The 26,371-nt window shown below is 45.4% G+C and overlaps 1 protein-coding gene across 1 annotated transcript in view; it reads right to left on the bottom strand.

Moving 5' to 3' along the window:
• Positions 1 to 26,371, bottom strand: part of Oseg2 (intraflagellar transport protein Oseg2) — a 90,813-nt gene that overhangs the window by 50,186 nt on the left and 14,256 nt on the right. The window contains exons 3-16 of the mRNA XM_055063047.2: positions 24,383 to 24,495; positions 21,910 to 22,015; positions 20,939 to 21,018; positions 16,351 to 16,438; positions 13,768 to 13,985; positions 9,624 to 9,747; positions 8,649 to 8,744; positions 7,884 to 8,045; positions 7,740 to 7,793; positions 7,403 to 7,506; positions 7,195 to 7,280; positions 5,967 to 6,079; positions 1,882 to 1,947; positions 686 to 787 (exon numbers count right to left, since the gene is read on the bottom strand). Of these exons, the coding sequence (XP_054919022.1) occupies positions 686 to 787; positions 1,882 to 1,947; positions 5,967 to 6,079; positions 7,195 to 7,280; positions 7,403 to 7,506; positions 7,740 to 7,793; positions 7,884 to 8,045; positions 8,649 to 8,744; positions 9,624 to 9,747; positions 13,768 to 13,985; positions 16,351 to 16,438; positions 20,939 to 21,018; positions 21,910 to 22,015; positions 24,383 to 24,495 (1,512 nt within the window). The remainder of the gene's footprint in view (positions 1 to 685; positions 788 to 1,881; positions 1,948 to 5,966; positions 6,080 to 7,194; positions 7,281 to 7,402; positions 7,507 to 7,739; positions 7,794 to 7,883; positions 8,046 to 8,648; positions 8,745 to 9,623; positions 9,748 to 13,767; positions 13,986 to 16,350; positions 16,439 to 20,938; positions 21,019 to 21,909; positions 22,016 to 24,382; positions 24,496 to 26,371) is intronic.

The following is a 26,371-nucleotide window of genomic DNA, read 5'->3' as shown; positions in this document are numbered from 1 at the left end:
TCAACTATTTCTATTCAATATCAACTTGTTTCATGGTTTCCTATCCAACTGCTTTGGTCATCCGCAAGTCAAGGCTTTCTTTTTTTTTAGCCAAGCCAAGCTAAGTGGTAGGATAGGCAAGTAGTGCTATTATTAGTGCTGCATTGTGCCCATCTACGCCACAATTGGTCAATGACATTTTGCATCTCACAGAGAGATCATAGAACTCGTAGTATACTGACTCGCAAACTCGCGCGCATGCAAAAGCGCTCATTCGCGCCGCCGTGCAATGAGAGGCGCCACGGCTCTGCCGCTCCACTTGTTGCCGCGAAGGCAGCGCCGCTCGTTAGCGTGAACTTCTTTTTCTTCTTTTTTTTGCTTCGTAATACGTCTAGAATAAAGCTCAAACAAATATGCAATATAAAGAGTGAAATTTCAAACAATAAATGTGCGGCAATTGGTAAGAACTGCCTTACGCATACAGAAATCTCATATGCTAGATCTTCAGTACCAAAGTTTCACCGCAAGTTCACGCCGCTTAGCGTTTTCTGCAACTTTCTGGGCCAATTCAAAAGTTATAATTCGCACTTAAATTTCGAACAGCATGCAAGATTTTATCACTATACATCGTAGTCATTTTTTCGTTTCCTCCAACATCTCATGACACGTTCTATAGGCGGTTGCCAGCCCCTTCAAAAAATTGTACCTTGATGGGGATGTTGGTGGTCCTCTCTGGAGCATCCACGTTGTACCAGACATACAGGACGTTGCGGCCTTGCGCTACCACCACGTCACTATCCGGAACCCACTGCGAGACGTATGTCTTGGTCACTGCGCCAGTGCAGGCTCGCCTGCTGTGCGCACTATTCTACAGAGACGCCAAGAATCCCGCACTAATGCTCCTCCCTAAACGTTCGGCGCACCCTTCACACTGAGCGCTAAATTTGTGCGTTCTTTATTGTGCATAATAATAAGGTTACAAGTGTGGATTATGCATACATACATCATTCTCCTTCAGGCTCTATAGCTCAGCACGCTTAAGAGGAAGCTTTAGCTCGGCCTCAACTCCGACGCGGCCTATTCAAATACATGTAAAACCGTAAACGCAAAAGCGCTTTTCTGAGATAACCCCTGGACTGATTTTGATGAAATTTGTTGCATTTGAAAGAGAAAGTTAAATTCTAGTGACAGTTCAAGCGGAATTTCGATTTAGGGTCTGAATTTTGTTCAGAAAATTTTAAAGAATTCGCAACTAAGAAAAATATAGACGCACGAAGTTTATACTAGCTCTGCGTCAAGAACAGATATTGCAGTTCTGTAAACGGCATCCGTTAGATCATTCAAAGCGCAGAAATTCTACTCGCCAACTTTATCTTACGTGAATTTGTTACGGTATGTACAAGGGTTCTGCAAAAGCTGTACTTCCATATTACTAAATTTCTTTAGATTCATGTGTAACATATAAATTTTGTCCACTTTAGATGAACTATCAGATGCAATTCACATAATTGTGATATCACTTTTATTGCTCAGTTAGAGAGTTGTAAACTTGATAGTTTCGTTCTCAGAAAATGTTTGTTTTTTGACCATTTTTAATAAAATATTGACGACATAAATAGAAAATTCGAAACCAACAGTCCCTAGATTTTAAGTTTTTCTTTTAAATACAATAAACGTTGTCAAATTTGGTACAGTGGTTGCGGAGAAAAACGAATTCTCCTTTTACATGTATTTAGGCAGGAGCACCCGAGCTCAAGCTTCGCTGAGCGGGACCCTGCCCATGCGATGGCCGCCTGCAATATGTTATCAAAAGCCTTCAACTACGGTCTGAGAATGTCAAAATTTATTCTCCCTCTCTACGGCGAACAGGCAAACAAGAGAGAGTGTAGCAGCAGCACTCACCTGAACAAACGTGCAGTTATTGAGAAGTGTCACTTTGTCTTGGGATGCAATGTCGAACAGGCTGAGCTGCAACGGAAGCAGGAAAAATAAGTGCGTGCGCTGTACATGATTGCGCAGGCCGATCTAGGAAGTTGAAGAGGCCATGGTAAAAACTTCACCAACGATTATGATACTCCCTAATGAGAAATTTGAGCGCAGCCCTATACGTGTTTTCATTTCGCGATATATTGAGCATCGCACTGATCACCACTCGGACTGGCAGAGCCGCGACGCGCGGCGCTATATATAGACCGGCCACACAGTTGCCGCGACCCGGCAACTGCAGCTTATGCAACCGTAATCTTTATCGGGGAACGCTTGCGGCGAGCGCTATGCGCGAAGACGAGCTGTGTGGTTCTTCTTTCTCCCGCACGGCCGGTGCAGCCGCTGCCGCGGAATCGTAAAGCCCCTGAAACTTCGTAAAGTAGTGCCACTCTCCTCCTCCGCGTTCACTCCTCCTCGTTTCTCCTCTCTTTCACGCTCCCTCCTCGACCATGGCGCCGCCTACGTTGCTCGAGCGCAGCAGACGACCTTTCGCAGAGTGAATGCACGCATAGCAAGGCAGTGCTCTTTAGGCGTTCACGTTGGCTTTCCAGCTCCGCGTAACTTCGTGTACAGCATAGAATTTCTAGCCGGATGCTTATACAAATTCGGTAACGGCAGCTTTTGTTTCATTTTTTGATAACTATTTCTTAAAAAAAGTATCTGAAGGAGTGTTAACGCTGTGCGTTGACGACTGCGAATGTATCGCGTGCCCTACAATTAGGTACGCAACATTTGTCAAGGGCGTGTCGCAAGATCTTGTTGCGAATGGTTGTAAATAACACGTTTACCATCGAATGACAACCTTTTGGCTTCCAGCAAGCCCTCAGCCTAAAGAATCCGCGCCGCCCTTACCATGTGAATTCGCGGCGCGTATCAGCTATGACTTACAAAGGCTGACTGAGATCACTGCTCTGGAGGTTCGAAAGTGTATTACAAGCTACAATGCCGCCAACGTGCGTGCTTGCCAATCTAAGCGCGCGAAAAGCCTCAGAGGTGGGCGATGGTGCTATTATGTTTCTCGTGTCTCAACGCCGACAGAAATACCACGGCCGATCATCGAGTCGGGACTGTGCGTAGCCAAGAAAATAAAATGAGTTTTTTAGCATTCGTGCGCGAAGCGGGAGCGCGATAACAATGCTTGACTCAATCTCAAACAAGACCACTGTGGCCTTCAGTAATTTTTTTCAGGTTAATGACTTATCACGAATAACACTTCATCGTGCGTTGGTTCGTCCGTTTACTAAGTGACGTACTTTTCGCGAACCGAGTTGCACTGAGGTGCATGCATTCAGGACGGTTGTACTCCCTTCGAAGTAACATTTGCGAGACATGACTTTATTAGTGAAGTCATGATCGCGCGAAGAATCCCCCCGCCATGACGCGGCCGAAATTGCGGCAACTGAAACGATGTTTTATCCATAGGTTAAAATGATATGAAACGGCATTCGAGTTGCAAGTCAACAGTTTATTTTCACATAGATGCATTACAGATTTGCCTCTGCAGTCACAAGTCCGTGTGCACCATTTATTGTCTCATTGCGTAAATAAACGCACCAGCCTAAGAGTCCTACAGCAAGTGCGTCTCAATTAGGCATAGTGACTGTAGAAACTAATAGTGGCATAGACGAGCAAGCGAACGACTATATGAGCGCGCGAACTAAACGAGCGTGCGAACGAACGAGCAAACGACTAAGCACGAATGAAACCAGCCAGGGAACGGGCGGGCGACCGCACGTTTTCTTTGCGAGTGCTCCACCGCCGCATCTTAAACTTCGCACACTTTAAAGCGCACGCGAATTAGCACATACGTCTCAATTACATATGATGCAGTCGCTCGACGACGAACGCACCGCGTAACACGGTTTCGGGAGAGCACGCACGCTTTTCATCGGTGCCTCTGTATCACAAATCCACCGGGCGACCGCCAACGAGGAACACGAACAAATGTGGCAAACAAAGCTAGTCTATCTAAAGAAGGCTAGTAAGTAACCACAAAAGGCAGAGAGTTGCTCTCCTGAGGCGTTTTCATGATCGAGACTGAAATTTTATCAAAAGGACTGCGCTGAATCTTAAAAATTTCGTAATCACGTTATCGCACGCAACCTCGCGTGCCCGCGAACTCGAGCCGGTTGGCGTTCAAAACGATTAAGCGCACCAAATGTGACTAACACGACCACGTAGTGCGCATATAAGCAAAGCGGACGTTGCGTAAAAATCATGTTAAAGCGTGCGTACAAATGACAACATGCACAGTAAACTGTGCAATATCTACTACGTTATTGCCCGCAGCACAATACGCAAGCCTGGCACATACAATACTCTGAGAGAGCCACAACTTACATCACATAGTCGCGCGGAGGAAGTAGGTCGGAAGTTGTCCCTCCCGATTCGGTGAAGCCATGTCTTTCTCCTTAACGCGTTGCGCTTACCGGACGGTATCGCGAACATATTCTTGCCTTTGCTAAAACTATATTGGCATCCAAACGCGCAGCAGGTCATGGTAACAGAAAATGACGTGAAGCGACGTCGCACTTGCCACAAAACATCCTTCAAGGCGTTCACAAGATCAAAACACAGAATAGGAACGGAAGGAATGCCGCCAACAAGCGCCGCTTCTCGAGCAAAGATGGCACTGAAGCGCGACTGTAAACAAACGAAGCCGGTGCAAGGGGCCACGTGATGCCATTAGGCCAATAGCGACGCGGCGTCGGCTTCGGGCAGAGCGCTCGAGGAGGGGGCGGCATTCTTCAAAGCGTGGCACTACTTTACGAAGTTTAAGGGGCTTTACGGAATCGCGGACGTGAGCGCCATCTGGTGGTGCTTTAAGGTGGCTTTTTCCACTTTCCTCCCCGCGCTCTCACTGCTCTCGCCATTTTTCATCCAACGCTGCGCTCTGCGTCAGCTCTTTCATAGTTCGCTGTGCTCGTCTACTCGGTTACGCCAAGGGAGGACGAGCCGCGTCGACGCTCATCGCAGGAACGGGCGCCCTAAAACAGGCTTCGTCACCTCCACGATGCATTCGCCGGCAGATGGTAAACTACGGTGACTGTCGCAACAGTTTTGCCTATTCGCTTGATGCTGCAGGGAATTCGCTTCGGCGCCTTATATTATTCTGCTGTTGCGTCAGTTGCGGCGATTCGTGCAGTTCTACTATTCACGCCCGGTCATTTCATATAGCAAAAAATGTCCTAAGGAGGTTCTACAATTGACCTTTTTTTAATTCCTCTGGGAGGTGAGCAGCAACTGCAGGTCAGAGCAAACCATATAAAATGGCGTGCAGTGAGCTGGGCTTATTGAAAAAGAAACATCACTGGCGCTACGGCTAGTGCTCTCGATATGACACTGAATACCTAAAGTTTTGCTGCCACATTCCTTCACAATCTTGAGGAATTCAACTTAGATAAGCAAGAACCACCCAAATGGGAAAAAAAAAGTCGAAGGCTCTGCTACAGTGTTGGCTATTAACGATTCACAAGTGGTGATAAATTTTTCCAGCCTTTCAAGTGCGTGCATGGTGTACACATCACCGTTGTGCACCTCAGTTATTTGGCCGTTTAACAGACTCGGATAGAACCAGACAGAACACACAGAACATCAAGAGACTCCGATGCGGCGCACGTGAATTTTAATGCCGCAGACAGCGATACGGAACCCCCGTAGATGTGCTATTCTAGGAGAATGCAGGTTAAAATTCGTGGTGTTGTGTCTTTTCTTCTTCGTGGGTATAATTCGACCAAAATTATTATAGAGACGTAAATATCGGATAAGACAGGTATTTCCTCTGACTTCGTTTTCATTACACCTCATTTGATGGTAGCCTGCGTAACAAGTAAACGTGCTTTGACTGTTCATCTGTTGATAACAAGATGCACTTGTATAGTTCGCGTTTCTTACATTGTCACAAACGCGGAGGCTTCTTCTGCTCCTCTGAGCACACTGTTCGGAGTCATGCACATTGGGCAAACACTGTGGCAACGTGGCAGAGGACCTAACGCACCCACCCGTTGGCGTCTGTCGCGAAAGAGCAGCTTCTGACCAGTCTCGTTCAACTCGAGCCAGTCGATCTTGGAGTCGTGCGGCACTTGTGCCAGCGTCATACCCGTCACCAGGTCCACTGCAGATACACGCCAGTCGCAGGCAGCGAATTCATGTCACCTTGTATGCAAGCTAGCCCAAATATAAGCCGAAAGAATATGCATATTTTTTTTTTCGGGTCCCTCTGCAACAAGCAGCTGAACTTTCAGCCGTCTGCCCATTTCTTGCTGCGAAAGTGTGCATCACTGGAAGCTTCTTATTAGGCTGCACACGGCACCGCGAACAGACGAAATATATTTACTCCCACACTTAGCTATGGCTACTGGCTAAGTTCTAATTATACCATTTTAAGTGTCACTCATGCCGCAGAGGAAAGCACTACGTGATCAAATCAACGCATGAAGGTAGCCCTGGTAGAAGCGTTGCTGTGATATAATGCATCGTCATGCTGGGCGCTGGGCCCAAGAAATTTAACCCCAGTTCGTTCACTGTCATTTTAATATCGAAGAAAGAAAAAGAAAACAAGCGACGTAAAATGAGAAGTTGATAAGCCGCTCAGTACTGCTACTACTCGTTTGTCGCTAAGGAAATTAGGCCACATAAACCAAGGATGATATATTCATAGTTACCTAAAGAATAATAAAAATAAGCTTCCCTGAGTACCCTCTTTGTCTTGTTTTGTTCTGCACTTTTACACGTTTTGAGTGTGCGGGTCAGCAGTGAGACTACTGTTATAGCTCGGCCCTGACTTCATGCTCTTGACAACTGCGTAGGGAGAACTCGGTATGCTATAGGCCACGTATCTGTGCGCGTATCTGAATTTCTTTATGCGTATACCACTGACGTTGCCTGAAAATCTGCAGACGCTAAAACCAGTTGATCTGCGCTGCCTAAATACGCAGCAGCTTGTCTGCAGTGGATGCGCCCCACATGAAGCCGACACATTGTGATGGCATAAGCCGAGTTTGCTGTAATTCACGTCATGTAACGGATCGATGTTCGTTTCATTCCTGTGCGTATCAAAGGTGCACAAGAGCGGTTAGAAACTCATTTTAGCGGAAACCCTTGTTCTTCGGCAACTTCAGTATTTTTGAAGCTCGTTTTCTTGTCGCGTGCAAACATGAGCAAAGCTGCGCAATAACATTCACTGGCCCGAGGCATGCGTGCATGAACTTATTGGAAGCACGTCCTTACCGACAAATATTGTTTTCAAATCGATTAAGTAGGCTAGCTTCTTGTTGTCCGGTGCCCCAGGGCGCCTTCGTTCGTTGAGACGCACGCTTGAGATAAGAAGAAGACATACGGACACTCGTTAGACAATACAAACCACCGTGTGACATGTTCGATTATTAAATGTGACGTTGAAATAAGCGCCACAGTTTTTTCTCGTCAGGCAACACACCTTAGCAAATGAGGGTTCATGAATTCGGTGCGCACCGAACCAAGGATCTCGTTGTGGCCATATTCTACCAGGGACAGTTCACCAGCGTTGAAAATCATGCACACCTATGACAAAAAAAGTTGAAAGGACAATACTCCATCAAAGAGTTCAGCCCTCTAGTTCAAGTGGTTGTTGTCGACAGCATGCGTAGTATATCAACTTTGCTACTTTCGGGCATTCGTAAGAGTGGTTAAAGAGGTATTCGTTCCGGGAAGTTTCCGGTGTGATATTTAACGACCTGCCATCATAGCATCGTGTGTGCACGTTGGACAGATGCAAATCGAAGTTTTTCACGCACATTTTCTGTTTCGAAGTAGAACTTCTCATTCCTCGACGTCCCTTCCCAGAAGACCTACAATGGGAAAACAAGAATGAAAGCGAATCACAGACACCCGCGGGGAATGCAAAAGAGTGACCAAGGTGGCCCTTAGTCTGCCCTCGCCTCGCAGAACTTGTCCTGGAGCAAATCGCCGAGCAACAGCGTGGCCGCTGTGTATGCCACCAGGTAGCGGTCCCTGCCCAGGATTTTTATATCCTGTATCTCGTGGCCGTACTGGGACTTGAGCGTGCTCTTCGTCTTCGTCGCCAGGTTCACTATCAGGGCCTGTGCAGCGAACCCACGGTGCGTAATGGAGTTTAGAGCGCAGTTTAGAATGAAATATAATGAAGCAAACAGCAACCTCCACTGTTTTATGGTCGTCTAACTTGCTAAGTCAACATCGGAAGCCACGCTAGCAAATATCACAAGTATCAAATTCTTAAGCGCACTTATCGTAGTTGCAAGTAGAAACGATATGGTGAAGAAGCGCATGGGTATGCTCGTGGCTCCTTGCTTTCAGCACTGAGTGCTTATTCACAGTCCTTTTGCTGAACCTGGAAGTTGGCTTCGTGCGACGTGCATCGCTAATGTAATACTTGGTTAGTGACTGCCACCACATCATGGTTAAGTGACTACGTGGGGTGTGTAGCATCTCAGCCTTGCACCAAGGACATGGCACTTTGCACAACTACCCTTCGTACTTTCTGAGCGTATAGTTATCTCAAAGGGCAGACACTTCACTCGTGCTGCTCTGCATGCATAAAGTGCCTTCTTCACAAAAAATCTTGAAGATCCGCAAATCAAAGAAAGAATAGCCATCATGTTCCTCGGAACATATTGTTTTCGATTGGTCAGAAAGTCCGTAGTGCATAAGAAGCGTTGACTAACCTGACTCGGCCCCACAAAGGTGATCTCAAATTTGTTGTTGTATAGTGTCTTGCGCAGGCTGCAATCGTAGCTCAGAATGGCGCCGCACAGCGTTCCCTGCGAGTGACAGATTTCAAGATTTGACAACACTAAAGAATACGAAAGCGACGTGGTATCCGCATTGATAGTTCCTCAAACAGCTGAACAACCACACAGCGCGCAATGTCGCGTTTATGTCCCACATTCGGCAAGAGAATTTCGCATCTTGGGTGCGTTAACAACGGTTACCGAATTCCTAAGTTCATGCTGAGGCCAGGTACGCGGAGAACGAGGACTACCGCCGCTTGAAGACATCAAGGCGAGAAACAGATAGATGGCTGTAAAAACCTTACAAATGGTGCTTGCTCTGTTTCAGACTTGACCAGGCTAAAACCGCATGCTCTATGGCACTGGTGATGCGAAGCACAGAGTAATAATGGCACATACCAAATTATTGCTCGCTAAACAAAGAGACTTCTACGTCCGCAAGGTTGAGTAAATAAATATCTGAATAAGACCGCGTGTCTGCAGTGCCTCGTCGGGACAGAATAATTAGTACATGCTCGTAAGGTGCCCAAAACATCTCGCGCGCACTGAAGATACTCCGCGCCGACGTGCTGCCATGAACAGTGCGTACTTCAGAGAAGTTCATTCACAAAAATATTTTTTACTGAAGTTGTATGCATGTATGCCTTCGGGTAGTATTGTACAGTTATTGGCATCTTTAGCCCTCGCACATCTTTCAATTTCAAGAAGAGAAACGTCTTGCCCTTGTCGCTGTAGCTGGGCGACTGGTTACCTGCGATCATTCATGCATTTATTTATCCTTTCCATTCGTCGGGGAAGTACAAGGAAAAAAAAAGACATACTCGTTGACGCCGATGGTGCAATGTGACATGCAGATTAACTACACTGACGCAATAAGTTCGTTGACGCAAATTGACGCAATGTTCGTACCACTGCGAGCCTCGATCCATCTCGCTTCCAGGCGAGGCTGGATATGGTGTAGGCGTTCTGCAGCTCCTTGGGCTTCGCCTCATCCCAGGCTCGTTTGTTGCTGCTCCATGTGAACACCCGGACCCTGTGAAGCCGCATGGAGGCGGCTATGTTACTAAGTCTGCTGTTATTATCACTGTTATTAGTTAATAGCCAAACAAACATTTAAACACTTCTGTTTGCAAGCTCCGTGTGATACGGCCGGACTGCTTTCACCAGGGGCCCGCAAAACCTCTCTCCGACGACGGTTGCGCCTTGTGATTTCGCCCCCCCCCCCCTTCTTTTTTTTCTCGTCGCTTAAACCATCTTGGATTGCGCCAAGATGCAGCTCATGCAACGCTCGCAATATTCAGCCAGTCGTTCTCCGCTATAACAACGCGTGCACGGGCGAGCGAAGCACGGAGAACCGACCAGGCCGAATACAGGGGGGCAGAAGAGCAGTTATCTTTATTCCTGCATGCTCGCGGCACGAAGAGCCAAGGCGGCCAGTGAAGACAACGATGGTCGGTAAGGAGCGATGCGTAATATAACGAACGGTCAAGAAACAGGCGGCGTGCGCAAAAAGATTACGAGAAGCTTAAAAAGGAGCTGAGATATCTCGACTAAAAAAGAAGAATTATGAAGCCTTCATTCGCAATTACGTGGCGCTTTTTTTTAGCTTCTTTTTCGCAGATGCAACTCTGACAAACACACGTCCGCTCAAGAGAACCTGCCACCGAGATTCTCTATTATGAATGACGCAAAAATATCGGCGTCCTGCAGCGCGAACTTATCCACGAGAGCTTGCTAACGACCGAAATAGCAAGAAGGGGTGAAGGGAAAAAATTATCCATGGCGGGTGTCCCGTTAAAATATTACTCAGGTTTATCATACATACAGAGTTAACAACGACCGTTTAGTTCATGTGCTTGTACTAGCTCCCAGTTTTCAACATTTAGCTGTTTTGTAAGAACGCTCCAATCTAAGGAGGCGACGTAAGGCAAGGAAACTAGACACGGCAGCAGTTGCGGACAACCTGGATAAATTTAAAATCATGGTACGGGCATGTTCCTACTATTTCTGAAAAAGAAACACCGTGCATGCAAATTTAGCACCTACACAACACTATATATATATATATATATATATATATATATATATATATATATATATATATATATATATATATATATATATATGTGTGTGTGTGTGTGTGTGTGTGTGTGTATGTGTGTTTGTTTGTGCGTGTGTGTGTGTGTGTGGGTGTGTAAGTAATTAAGTCACTATTTGCATCCGTACGCTTCCCCTCGTGCTACTCAAGAGTTATTCATTATGCAAAAAAGAGGTGAGGCGTGCAGACAGGACGCAAAAGTGAAGAAGTGAACAACATGAACGCCGGCGTTCGTGTTGTCCACTTCTCTACACTTGTCCTGTCTGCACGCCTCACCTCTTTTTTGCATAATGAATCCTTACCAACTAGCTCAGCTTTCTGTCGTTCAAAAGTTATCTTTCAGAAAGACGTCAGTTTGTATCGATGAATGAAATAGTATAAGGCAGAAAGGAAATAATCTCAGGAGTACCACAGGGTAGCATTCTCGGGCCTTTGATCTTTAATTTATACACAAATGACATTGTCCATATTTCTTCACAATTTAAATTTATGATTTACGCTGACGACACCAGCATACTTGTTTCGTCTTCATCAGATGCCAATATTTTTCATAAAGCTAATGCCGTTTTAGAGGAATTAATCACGTGGACAGCTAATAACCAATTAAAGATAAATACGAAAAAAAAATAATGTTGTGATTTTTCATTCTATCGGCAGGCATGTTTCTGTAAAAGGTAACCTTGGTTTTCGCTGCTCAGAGATAGAGCTAGTTAGCTCTATTAGGGTACTTGGTGCGCATTTTTCATAATCACTGCAGTGGGATGACCATGTCAATGCGATATAGCAAATGTTATGAGCGATAACGGGAATTCTGAATTGAAACCGCTACTTAATTCTCAAGTCAGTAAAATTGTTGATCTATAATGCCTTGACTTGTTATCTAAACTACTGTCATTTGGTCTGGGGGACTACTACAGAATCGAACCTCTCACAGCTATTAGTAACGCAAAAAAATATTTTTGAAAATAACTGAGAACGCGCCAATTCTGCATCTCATTGCCCAGCTCTTAAAAAAATTAGAATAATTAGAGTACAAATGGTTGCGTGAATATAGCCTGAATTACGACCGTCATAATTTTCTCTTCATGGGGTTTGTAAGTCTCCATCCGAAATAGGTATCATATAACACGAGAACAACAGAAATATAGAATGTTCCGTATTGTCGCACTGATTATGGTCAGCAAATACTTCACAACAAACTTCCGCATTTACTAAATGGTTATAATAAAAAATTATATTCGCGAAGTAAAATTGTCTTGTACGCGTTGTTTCTAGCCTAAAATTGACCTCTACAGCGATTTTTGATTTGTATTCAATGATATTCTTAAATGTCACAATTACAATGCGTAGAAGAGTTGTGCTGATGCATGATGCGAAGTGAAGTGACGCTCTGTGTAGGGCAGTAACTAGCGATGTGTTTAATTTGATGGTTTTGTCTAAGTGTATGACAATCTTGTGTTTAATTTGATGGTTTTGTCAAACTGTATGACAACGTAAACAAAATGCTTGTGCCTCCGCTGCTGTCTCTGCCAGTACAGGGGCGAAGGACTTCTCCAAGCCATCCTTGAATGGCTATTCTCTTCGCCTCCTATCACATGTATCGCGATAAACCAATAATCAATCAATAAATAAATCAACACTTCTTTACCCGCCGCGGTAGCTTTGTGACTGTGGCTTTGCTCGAGGTCGCGGGCTCGATCCCGACAACGGCAGCCGCATTTCGAAGGGAACGAACTGCTAAAACGCTCCTGCAGTTAAATTTAGGCGCACATTAAGGAATATCAGGTGGTCAAAATTAATCCGGAGTTCCCCATTATCACATGCCTTGTAATCAGATTGGGAGTTTGGCATGACAATCCCCGTAATTTAATTCAAGTTGAACACCCCTGGCCACGATGCGATGCGCCGCGTGAGGTAATGACAGTGCTAACCTTCTCGTCGGCCATGAACAATGGCCCATGACAACGTCTCAGCAGACCCGTCTCACTGTGTGTCCTGTGTACTACGTAGACAAACGCACGTGGTGTGCGCAGGGTAAAGTTTAACATGAACTGGCCACTCTCGTACTGTACTAAACGCTGAAGAGCTTAAACATTCCACGTAAACATCAGCGCCAATTTTCGTCAATCAAGACAAACAGCACTGAAAGCTTCGCTTACATCGATTCCCCCAGTGCGTGGGGTCCGCATATTATTATTATTTTTTGTTTTAGTGCGCTTTCTTACTATATAAAAGGCTATTTCTTAATTATCCTTATTTTACTTGTCCATGGTGAATTTCTAGCCATACAGAGTAACAACAAATAAATAGAAAAAAGTCAGTTTCGCCCGAAAAGCGAAGCATCGATTGCGATAGCAAATTACAGCTACATGAAGTAAGGATAGTAGTTTTATCGGACGTATAAACTTGTGAACATTCGCTTGTTAACTAGCTCAACAAGCACGGTGTCACGCGCGCACATGCAAACAAAAACACATCTCACTCGACGACCGCGGACACTCGCTGTCAAAACGCTGGCTTTAGGAAGAGCGACAGCACCAGCGAGTGAATTGACCTTCGTGCTGCCTCTCGCGAAGAAGAACACAGCGCACATGAGGCTATCAGCCACCGGCGCGCTGGACTCTGCACCCATCGCAGATCGCTTTCAAGATAGGGCCCGCGTGGCCGCGGTCAACCGCGCCATATGCAGCCGCGGCCGTAGCAGAAAGCCCTACCCCCCCTCTGGCTCACCTCGAGGGTGAGCCACTATGTTTGACTCAGCCACGCACACTTTCACTCGCACCCACAGCATACGGCGCGCGGCCACGATGGTATCGCACTTGGAGTTTATATCAGGACGACGCCAACAGTGGAAATGCGCTGGAAGTGTCCATATAATTGCAATAAAATATAGCCCGCGCAGTAGCCGGAGGTCTGATCGGCGTATACCAAGTCAGGACGGAGAACAGCTCGCACCTGTCGTAGCTGCCGACGGCCAGGGCGTGTCCGCCGGGACTGCAGGCCGCCGCGGCGAACTCGTGCTCGTCCGGCTGCCGGCTGTAGTCGAACTGCTGCTGCACGCGCCCTTCGCGTGGAGCGTAGAACACGATGCGCTTGTCGCAGCCGGCCGCCAAGATGGACTGCTCCGTCCAGCAGAGCGCGTACGGCGGGCACGGGTGTGTCAGCACTTTGCCCTGTGACACCGCCGGAAGACGAGCAAGTACGTGCGTGTTCACAGTAATTCGTTTACCCGCTCGTTCTCAATACTATGCTGAATGAGATGGGAATGCATCGAGCCTCGTTTACAGTGTAATTGCACGACATATCCACGGATTCCGTTGTGGAAGGTCAAATTAACGTTGGGTGGAACAAGGGGATAGCCAGCTAAGAAAGGAAAATAATAATAGCAATAAACAAATAAGAAGATAAAACATATAAACATGAAACAACAAATACAGTTTTGCAATAAGAAACAATAACGAGGCAATACTAATAATTGTTTGAACGTGTTGTATTTTTTTTTCCATTATTGTACCCACCCCTTCTGTAACACCCTTCTGGGCCCTGAGGGTACTGTAAATAAATAATAAATAATAAGTAAATAAACTCACAAACCCCATAGAATTTGAATTAAGCATATTTTTTTTTATTTAGTGCGGGAAATCGAACGTTCCTTGAAGCTGCTTTCCTGCAACAATAAAATCACTGGCTGCATTCCAAAGATTACGATCGAAGCTGAGCGATTCTGCCTGTCAGAGCTCTTTATTTTACTTCTCAGCGCACAGCGAATTGACAACAGGTAACTTTGAAGTAGCGACCAAAACTATACTCCCGTAGCAAGTTGGGCGAGACGGTATAGATCAGCACTAAAGTTCAAACACAAAAGACGAAACGGAGAAGAAAACGAAGAAAACGCTTGCGTTCTTTGTTCAGTGCTCCATCTTTTACGCTCGCGTTGTAGCTAAATGCGCAAAGCTATTTTCGTTCCCTGTTCTTCGTTTGTACGCTCTTCCAACGTCGTGATTCTGACGTTGACGCGCAGAAAGGAATATAGCGCGATCCGCGTTTTTCACACTGCCAAATCGCTGCACTAAGCCAAATCATCCCTTTTATCGTCTTTAGAACGCTTGGGACAGCCTTCTTGTAGTCATTGTAGTCATGTCGAGTTACATCTTTCAACACTCGGCCATTCGTTTCATTCTGAAATTTTAGGATATGCGTTGTAACACAACAAAAGCACGGAAGCTGACAGTCTAAGCCTCCTCTCCCCCTCCCCCATCTCTTTCTTTTTCTACGATGTGGGCTGAAGCTTCTTATGTGGGTGGCTAGCTTTAGCACACCATACGTGTATATATAGGAACCTAGCAGTTATCTTTACTTGTTCCCACAAGTTCGTACGGGGAACCAACGGCAGGAAACAGAAGCCCATGCCTGGCCACTGTTACAAAAAGAAAGCTCAAGTTTTTTTCCTGCATGTTAATAAAAGTATACATTCATCAGTCGCGTAGTGACTTCATCGCTGAACTTTAATCCATGTTTCTTTCTTGGCAGAAGTAGTGCAGACCGCTTACATTTATAATATATGCACAAGGAGTGGAGAGCGATCTCGCACAGTAAACGGCGCCGGGTCGGAGCCAAAACACTGATTCTTACCAACCAGCCCCCCAAAATAGCCTTGAAGCACCGTTTTGATACGCGCTGAAAATAAACAGGAAGCCTCACTTCCTCCTTTTGACAAACCTACTCCGTCGCATCATGAGCATGGTGAAACTGTTGCTGACGTTGCCCGGAAGTGTGGCCGGCAGCGCCATTCCACGTCAGTGCTCACTGCAAATTATTATGGCATCTGACTTCAAAATTAGGGATACGTGCGCCCTTCCACGTTGTCCGTGAACGCCATTGTTATCATAGTTTTCCGACAGGTTAATTACTCACGCATTTTCTTCAAAGTGCGAGACTTTGGTGCCGTCGAGAAAAGCGTGCTGACTGCGCAATGAGCTCAGGAGGCTAATTTAAAACGAGATTTACTGTTAACTAACTAACTAACTAACTAACTAACTAACTAACTAACTAACTAACTAACTAACTAACTAACTAACTAACTAACTAACTAACTAACTAACTAACTAACTAACTAACTAACTAACTAACTAACTAACTAACTAACTGACTAACTAACTAAAGTAAATGTACAAGAGCGCGTGCGTGCAAACGAGTGGGCGGACGGGCGGGCAGGAAGAGAAAGGAAGAAGTGATTGTGTCAGTCAGAGAAAAATAAAGAACGCTATACTTGACATTATACGTCGTTATAAGTCAGCAGAAAACGCTCGCAAAGAGTTTTAATATTGCCTTAATTTTTTGCTCCTGTGTTGCATTACAAAAACAGCATGTTCATTATATGCACACGCTCAGCTTGACGTCGCTGTGACCGCGAGCCCCGTAAGCGCCAGGATGCGTTCGTGGAAATGAAAATACCCTCAACATTGAACGCGCAAACCAGCAAAGGAATGAAGCTTGGTTTAAAACAATCCTAATAGTAAACATGAAGCACTACTTCACCTGAACCTCACCACTGTCATCATCAGTGAGGAAGTACCGCACCACGCTACCGTCAGCATGTCCAGAGAGGATACCTTTGCCCGAGATACTGTGGAAAGGAGAACAAGAGTGCCACATTAGCCATGCCCTCCTTTACTCGCGTAAATGTGAAACAAAATTAACTCATTTTTATTTAGATGCACTAACATTTTCGTTTGTTTTCTGCCACACTTTCAGTGTAGGAAATTAAAGGCTCAGCAATTAAATTTATTGGTATACTTGCACTTAGTTCGACAACTTAATCATGGCGCATTTTCTCTCCTAAAACTTTTCTCTCACAGAGTACTCACTGTAATCGCTTTACGTAAAAGCGTTCGTATTGAACTGAACGTACGTGCGTAAGTTCAACGTTGTATGTCGCAACATTGTGCATGCGACGCAACCTGTATTGCCACAATCTGAGCTTCCTCTCACCTAAATATTACGAAGTAACACCTGCCGAAAAATGCTGAACTGTGTCCGATGCGTAAACAACTATCAATGTTTTCGCTTTCTTTTTTCAGATGACGGTCATGGTTACACCTTGGTCTCAAATGCGATCTTTCTACATATTTGAAGCGCCGAGCTGGAATGTTCTCAAATCTGCATCGAATGAGAGACGGCGACAGCGTTTTTTTTGTGAAACGGTTGAGTTCATTATGCGTGACAGCGCCAGCAGAAGAAACATGCTACACTCCGACGCCGTTGAAATAGAAATTCATTCGATAAGCGATATGAGTATGGCCGATTTGCGACCGAAAGCGAACAACCGTTATTGTACTTCAAGAAGCTGCTCTCCGGGGTGGGCTGCAGCACGTGTCATTTTCCCTACGATGCCGCAGTGTCTACGTATGACCATAAGCGATGATCACAATTACAGCGACTACAAGCAGTAATGACGCGGTGGGTTCTCACACGACAGCCTCAAGCAATGCTATCGTGCGGAAGCAGAAGCGTCGATGGTGCTAATTTGTGCGGTCGCCCCTTTTCGTCTTCGTAGCTTATTTTGAATCATCCCGAGCATGCTCGTTTTCGTCACACACTTGGTATGTTGTTACATATTACTGTAGCTCTTCCTCAAGATGATCTCATGCCTATTCTACGAGGAAGTAACTTATCCCAGTTGCAATTTTGGATCGGGAAACTTAAGAGCTTTGTAAATTTGGCAGAATCACCCATTAACTCGGCCCACCCGCCGCGGTGGCTTAGCGGTTATGGTGTTGCGCTGCTAAGCGCGAGATCGCGGGATCAAATGCCGGCCGCGGCGGCCGCATTTCGATGGAGCCGAAATGCAAAAAACGACCGTGTCCCGCGCATTGGGGGCACGTCAAAGACCCCCTGGTGGTCAGAATTAATCCAGAGTCCCCCACTACGGCGTGCCTCATAATCAGATCGTGGTTTTGGCACGCAATACCACAAACTTCATTCAACTGGGCTACCTGCGGACTATTATATGTGTGACTTGCGTGTCGACACTCCCTCATCTCAGTCAATAAACTGCAGTGACCAAGTGCTCAAATTTTTTCAGGTCTCTGCAGAAAAGTTCATGTTACAGCGCAACAGAAAGCATGAGCGGGCGCGCATGATCAAGCTGAAGTTATTTAATCCCACTTATCTTCGGACTCGAGCTAGTGCAGACGATCCGAATTGAATACGTTACGGTATTGCACTGCATGCTCGACACAATGATGAACCCATCAGTAAACCAATAGTAATAAACAAATTTAATAAACTAAGTTGGTTTAGTAAAAGAGCTATATTTATTAAATTGGTTGGCAAGCAGTACGTTTAATTGGTGGAATTTCATTTGCAGAGTTTAACCAGTCCTATTTCAAGCCAAGAGGGAACATAGTCTCCGGCAGAGCATGCTTTGCCACGTAGTCATATAATAACAGGAGAAGCCACCTTTAGGCTTTTGAAAAAAAAAAAAATCTGGGGTTTTACGCGCCAAAATCACTATCCGATTAAGAGGCACGCCGTAATGGGGGACTCCGAAAATTTTGACCACCTGGGGTTCTTTAACTGCACCTAAATTTAAGTACACGGGTGTTTTCGCATTTCGCCTCCATCTAAATGCGGCCGCCGTGGCCGGGATTCGATCCCGCGACCTCGTCCTTAGCCGCCTAACACCATAGCCACTAAGCAATGTATAAATCACTAAGTTCCCCTTGTTATACTCATAGGTTAAATAGGATTGAGCTTGGGAGAACGTGTAACCTGGCAATTCCTTAGCTTGCTTGACAATTAGAACTATCGATGTTTTCAATAATGACACCTCCACCCCACTCTCCATTGCGACAAAGGTTAGTAAATTTGAGGTTTTGTTCAAACGAACATGAATTAGTGAATTCCATTCAACAGGGTGATCATTTTTAAGTTTTATGTAAGTTTTAAATCACCTGCGGCAGATAGCATAATTCTTGTCTTTGAGCTGGATTATTCGAAGAGGCGGACTTAACTAGCACGAGAAATCGAAACACATATTCAACTAATTAACATAATTTCACTAATGAACTTCCTAATGAATTACTCTACGGAACCTATTGCAATTTACGAATTGTAGCCGGTGAGTTTTCAAAGCGTATTCACTTGGAATGAATTTCCAGACTGACGTCAGTTTGGAGACATGCACCATCAAACTCGCCGTAAAAATGCACTGTTGTTCCACTTACATGTTTAACGAAACGTTCTTTTATGCATTGAAGCACAAACGTGACTGGAACGCCCATGTATTTCGTCCCACCACTTTGGGAAATAATATCTCGAAACCACTGTCATCCTGGAAATTCATTTCAAGTGGATACGTCTTGCAAGCTCACCAGCTACAATTCGTAAATTCTAAATGTGCCGTAAAGTAATTAATTAAGAATTAGTGAATTTTTTTGGTAATTAGTTAAATAGGTGTTTCGATTTCTCGTACTAGTAATGTCCACCTCCTTGAATAATCCCGCCCAAGTACAAGAATTATGCTATCTGCCAGAGGCGATTATTAAAAAGTCCATAAAACTTAAAAAAATGATCACCCCGTATATAAGCAACGGTTCCACACAGCGAAAATAACTTTGTTTTCTTAGCCATGCAGGGCTCCGTGCTGGGAAATCGGTACCTCCCGCGGCTAATGACAGCGTTCATTACTGAAGCCAATATCTCTTGGAGGGCGAACAAGGGAAATACCTGCTGTTGTCAAACGCGCTACGAGAAAGCGAATTAAGCTTATGGCGTGGCGTTATAATGTGTGAAATAACCGAGACTAGCTAACAAAAGAGGAATTGTATGATCTAGCCTATATTTATGAGCACTCATGAAAGCCGCCGTGTAGTTCCTGGAGCAAATACATAACACATCAGCCAAGGAAATTTTCTGAGAACACAAAGGCCACATAACTTTTTGGAAAACAGAGCGAGAGTTAAGCCTCGCAAATGCTAACATTATCGAGCTTACAGCTTGGGGGCGATGCTTTCTGTAGCGGAAGAGTAGTGGAAAATACCAGTGGAGCTTCGTTTAACTTTTGCCTTTGCTGCCGGCAAGCTGTAATATCACGTTTTTCTTTTGCCTCGAGAAGGGCTCGTAGCGTCAGACTGGGCGTTGGTCACGATTCCTGCATTAGATTCTGAAATTGTCGCTATAGTCGGCAGTTTACTTGGGAAGTGATGCAGCGCCCTAAAAACAAGTTTCAAAACGTGACACCCCGAAGGTGCCGAGCTGCTGCCATCCATGTCGCTATTGGCAACAAAGACAGAAGTCCTCCATTGGATTACGCACACGAATGAGCTCACAGGCGTGTTTAGAGCAACCTAAACGACAGTTACAATGTCGGAAGACAAGACTGATACGTTGGCGCCAACATTTAAATTTTTTGCGTATGAATACCCCTTTCTTTCTTTTCTTCTTTTTTTTATTAGTACATATAGTATACAAACGCAATATTTCGCCAGTCTGCCAAAGCATTGATGTTTTTGAGCGGGACTGGGCAGTGTGTTGACCTGAACAGTGCGTTGACCTGACTTGAAGGGGTGTACATGACCGGAGTAGTTGGAGAAGTATGGGAGAGGCCTTCGCCCTGCAGTGGGCTTAACCAGGCTGATGATGATGATGAAGGGGTGTGTAGCGAAAAAAATAATAATATTAGAAATAATTAACCCCAGAGTGAGCTTGAGTCTATTCATGTTGCCTACGCAGCTGCGATGTTGTAACAAGACTTTTTATTCGTTCTCTATCCCAGTCTATCCCTTGTTTATAAACGAGGAACTTATGTACACGCAGGATCCAAGTGTCGACCACGTAAATTGACTTGACGATCGACCACCGTAATAGCACTATCGCCATAGCCGAGTTGTGGTACTTCGTTCCATGGGTTCAGTTCTCCCACAAAAGAGTTTCACTCAATAAGTGTTTATTTCACGAATAAAAAGAAAATACAGTATGAGGTTCCAGAGCATCTGATTCCTGCTTCCTGATTCTTTGTGCCCATCGTCTGCGTGTCCGCCAGTCTGCCTCTCTGCCACCACCGCGTTCTCTCAGCGCCCAAAATAGGCTGCGTAATGTACTTGCAAGCCACGTGCTTTCTCACCTGCTGACCACAGAGACAACGTAGGAGTCGGTGCCATACAACGTCGACGACTTGTTGGTCTTGACGTTGGCGCTCCGCACCTGCGAGCGTGAACGAACGTGTCAACCTGTCACCCTTACCAGACTCGAAATCCTAGCGAAACAAAGTGGCAAGCGACGACTTCGGGCGCGCTTAAGAAAACTGACAAACTGTCGACTCCAATCGCGCAAAATTAAGCTAGGCCCGTTGAACATGCGTGCGCGGCAGCCATGCCTCGGGTTCGTTGCCTTCTGCTGTCAAGGCCAAAGCTATCCCTGGTGCTACAAGATCACTTGCCCATAACGCTAAGTACTTGATTGTAGGTGCCTCGATATCTAAGCTTCCTGCATCGCGAACGAACACGCAAACAAAGCGCGCACTCGCGTTTATTTTTTGTTTACTTTTTTTCCAGAACGCCAATTTGATGTGATTACCACTTAGGATATTTCAAGCTTAAGTACTGTAATTAACTGAAGGGAAGAGGTTCTACGTTACCGTAGCTTCACTGTCGCTAGCTCCTTCATGGACAAAGTCCATCAGCGCAAGGTTGCACTCGAGTGGTCACAAAGTTTGCAAAGTGTACAGCTGTTCAGCCAAATGAATCGATTAAGAAATATGATTAAACACATCGCATTGAATATGCCACGCGATTATTACTCTTTCCGTGCTTCGGCATCCCCCGTGCACCCTAGTATTTCTCCTTCTTTCTCTTTTTAAAAACATCGCGCTGACGTTATTGCCGTGTATGATGCTTTCATGCGGTCGCATTTTGTTGCATTTCAAGAGGATACGCTGGCCGGCGTTGTAGGCAGTCGTGGTTATGACATACCACTCGTGTATGCTCGCGCTGAGGATCGTAACGGCGTTATGAAAAGTTGCACGTGCTTATTATAATTTCTCCAGATTGCGTAACACTCCGCGCAGCGCAATAGTGAAAAGCCTTGCATGCTCACTTTTCCTTCGGCGAGTCCGAATACGATGGGACCGTGGTGAGGCCAAGTCATGCAGGTGACGGCACTCTGCTGGATGAACTTGTTGCATATGACTTTCTTCTCGCCCCTGCGAGAGAAGGAATTTGACACGATTTACGCAAGCGCTTTCGCAAATCACATTAGGGCATCCCGACTTGTAAAGGAGCCCACCAAGGTTATTTTCATGGCTTGAATCAGTAATATAATAATCTTACTAGCTAATATTAATATTTGTAAACAGATAAAGCTGATTTGAATAAAGATAAAAGAGGTGAACGAAATATACGATTAGGTGAAATTTGTTTTGGAACGTATGTTATATTTTCAGTTTCAAAGCGCATTTTTATATTTCTAGCAGGTCGTAAGCACTCTCCAATATCCCGAGGAAAGAAGTCCATAAAGACGTCAAGCTCAGTCAAACTTCGCAAATTATAATCATCAGTTATTCAGTGAACGTGTTTCAGAATCCACTATCTGGTTTCTCCGCATAATATTACGGCTGCAATTGTCACTCTTGTTCGCCGAAAACTTTGCTTTCGAGTTTCGCGTGTTCATCAAGAGGAATCATGGCCTACAAAATGGAACTGACGTTAGTAGTAGTAGTGCAAGACTTTTATTTAGCCCAAAATTACAGGCCTAGCATATCGTAGTGCATGACCTGGCATATGGAACTAAGTCCTAAATGTAGGGTTTTATGTATCTCACAAGTTTGCTCTTCATCTGTCATTTAATTACTCAACAATACTGCTATACAGTCCTTCAGCTACCGATACCTTGGTCTACATATCTCCTCATATCTAACTTGGTTCCATTACATCAGTAACACAACTAGTAATATTACACGTTCGTTAGCATACATCCGCCGTAAGTTCTATTCCGCACATGTCTCGTCAAAGCTACTTGTATAATACTCACTAACATGCAGCAAACTCGAATACGCCGAAGCGGTATGGAATCTTATCATTGACAAATTAATTAAGGCTCTGGAACTTGTCCAAATTAATTCCGTTCACTCCATTCTTCAAGACTACAACCATCACGTAATCCTAAGCACCATGAAAACATCACTGCAGCTTTCATCTCTTGCGTGATGCTGAAAATATTTTCATGTGTGCCTATTTCACAAAATTTATCACCACATTCCCTCTGTCTAAAGCAGTCTTAACACACCACCTTCTTACGTCTCGACAAGTGTTGGCCATATAGAAAAGGTGGAGGTTATGCAATGTCTAACCAACTCTTGCGGTGAATCTTTTATCCCCAGAACATGGCTCGACTGAAGCCATCTTTCCGGATCCACATATGCCATCACCAACGATCAGTTCTTTCGTTCCGCTCTAGTTAACGTTGTGTACTAAAGAAATTATTTTTGTATACAGCATTGACACATAATTCGACTACCTAATGTTGTATAATGAGATATTTAACCAAATGTAAAAATGCCTGCATAATGCTTTCGGCGCAGAAAATATTACTAAAATAAAAATAAAATAAAATAACATCTAAATACGCATTTGGCTTCTGGTGCACACAGTGCAGCAGGCGAGAATTTTCGGGGCGACTGGTGGGCTTGACTGGAACTGCTTATTCGCGAGTTGTGTTCTGTCGGAGTGAAAAGAGCACACTGACGATGAGGTAAGTAAAACAACGTACGAGGATTACGAGCTAGTGCATGTACATGCGTTAACTGTGGAGGGGCAGTTACGTCGCCGAGCGTAATGCTACTCAACGCACACTGGCTGTCGCTGAGTGCTGCAGTTAAAGAACTTGGTGCGCTGGATACATTTCTTTCTTAAGCACATGTATTTACATGCATGTTCCGTAGATTGATGTGGTTAAAGTGAGTGTGACGTTGCGCTTTTCGACCTAACGTCTGTCAACTCCTATTACGGCGTTTTGTTTTTCGTAAACAGTGCGACAGATAATCACCACTTAGCGGTTGGTAAGTCACCATGCTGGTGTGCTATAACCTTGAAACTAACGGTTTCCTCATACTGCTAAGCACCTTTCAGCGTTGCATCACCTTGTAATTTGGCTTGTCAGTCGGTTTCGGCATTGGTCAGTCCTGCAAAACTAGTCACACCCTTCACCCGAAAAGGAACAAAACTTCGGGCAGAGGAGATACGCACGTTCGCCGTCAACTCCTCTTTCGAAATCGCTGCATTCGAGCGAGCCAATCTTGTTTTCTTGAAAAGCCTGTCACAGTTCGCCACAGTAGAGTTTAGCCAGTAAAATATGGCAATGGGATGTTCAAAAGTGAACGCAGTCTTGAAACTGATCTCTCAATTTATATAAGAACTCGTCCTGCCTTAAGTCATTATTCTGCGGACATCTCCCATCTTGAACCCTGTCACATACACCCTGGATAGGCAAGGTCACAGAACACAGTCAGAAAACATGGCGACAAGGCAGGTCATCAAACGTCTTTGACATTTTAAGGGTATATACTTCTCACCACTCTTCTCCGATTTTGTAAACGTAGATGATGCTGTCAGTTTGGGCAACGGCCAACTTGGCAGAATCTGGAGAGAAGCAAATGGCCTTGACCACGTAGCTCTTCTTCCCGTACTGCGGATAAAAGAAAATAACCGATGCCGACAGTGAGAGAAGCTGGGGAACGACACAGTGTCAAAAGGGACGGAATTCAGGACGCAATTAGCAAAAGAAGCACCCGGCCATGTGCGCAATGTGGGTGACCGTACGTATAGCTACGGCAAAACAGCTGTGATATTGCGTCAGGCAATGCAGGTCAAGGCTCCTTACTTTGCGCCATTTGTGAAAAATCTCCATGAGTTCAACGTTCTGAACACAAAACTCTAAATTGGTTTGAAATTTGCAGGTCTGCAAATTATTGCGTCGCCTGGCAATGAGTATTTCAACGACCGATGTATTATGGAGTGTATGACTATGGGCAAAAAATGATTGTCTGTTTCTCGTTGACAAGTGACTACGTACGTCGGCTGCCGCTCTCAATAACTTATGGCGAGCTTTCAATACGTGAATTGACTATTTTGAACTGGGAGCTGAGATTTTGAAGTGAACATTTTATACTATAACGGACAAAAAATTATACGGATTCGGCGCACATGTTGGAATCTGTGTGAAGCGAAGCTTTGGAGGTATGTGCACGGAACGAAGAGACAAGCGTGCGTCCCGGTATCTCGATGACAACTCTTTTATTTTATTTCTGCTGGCGCCTTCTCGAGACGCTGGTTTCCCTTTCCCTCGATCGTTCCGCTGACAGCGCCACGGCTAGCTCACGGTGCATTCCGAGTTTATCACAGCACCCCCCACTAGTGAGAGCAGGAACGAAATGAAACGCAGGGCGGCTAAGAGAGAAGGAGGCGATTTGGTGGCTTCGTCCGTCTGCCACTGCGTGTGTGGCAGCTGTCAGTCGCATGAGGGAGTACAGTCTCTGTCGTCTTGGACTCCGCTGGCTTGGTATGAGGTGTTTCTCAGCGGGTTGCAGGCGAAGGGGCGTAGGTAGCTGTCGCGGACTGGTCGGTTTCCATGTATGCCGGTTTTACTCTGTCTAATGATACCATTTCTCGGCAACCGCGCATTTCGATGGTAAGCGTCTTCCAACCATGGCGGAGAACCTTGACTGGCCCATCGCATGGTGCTTGCAGCGGTCGTCGTACTGCATCGTTTCGCAGAAATACGTGACTGCAGGACTCAAGTTCGCTGCTCACATGTGTTCTTTCTGTGGGCTGTCGCAGAGGTGTAGGTCGGAGCTCCTTCATGATGTCATGGAGGCGAGACGCCTAGTCGCCGGAAGGAATGTGCGCTATGTGTTGGCCCGACGTGAAGAACTCACCGGGTAGACGTAGCGTCGTGCCGTAAACAAGTTCCGCAGTGCTGCAGCCGATGTCTGCCTTGAATGCCGTGCGCATGCCCAAGAGCACGACGGGCAATGCTTCCACCCAAGAGTGATGTTCACTTGCCACGAGTGCCGCTTTCAATTGCCGGTGGAATCTCTCAACCATTCCATTGCTCGTCGGATGGTAGGCTATAGTCCTGATGCGCGAAATGCCTAGAGTTTGTCAGACTGGCGAATAATATGGACTCAAATTGGCTTCCTCTATCCGTTGTGATGGAGGACGTCACGACGAAGCGGCATAGCCAGTGGCTGACGAAAGCACGCACAACAGTTTCGGCTGTAATGTCAGGAATCGGAATAGCCTTCATCCAACGCGTGAAACGGTCAACACAAGTCAGCACGAATGTTTGGCCTTGGCAGGGCGACCATGGCCCAACGATGTCCACATATATGTGGTCGAATCGAGCATCTGGCCCTGGAAACGTATCCAATGGTGTCACGTACAGTGTGGCAATGTGCTTCGAAGTCTGTGCGCTTCGGAGATACCTATGAGCAGATATTATACTTCCAGGTTTTATGTATAATGATTTATGCTTTGATTCAGCAGAATTGAAGCTGCGCTCG

The sequence above is a fragment of the Dermacentor andersoni genome, chromosome 1 (assembly GCF_023375885.2).
Source record: "Dermacentor andersoni chromosome 1, qqDerAnde1_hic_scaffold, whole genome shotgun sequence".
NCBI classification, from domain to species: domain Eukaryota; kingdom Metazoa; phylum Arthropoda; class Arachnida; order Ixodida; family Ixodidae; genus Dermacentor; species Dermacentor andersoni.
The sequence above is the reverse complement of the archived record's forward strand: the minus strand, read 5'-3'. Positions and strand labels throughout refer to the sequence as shown.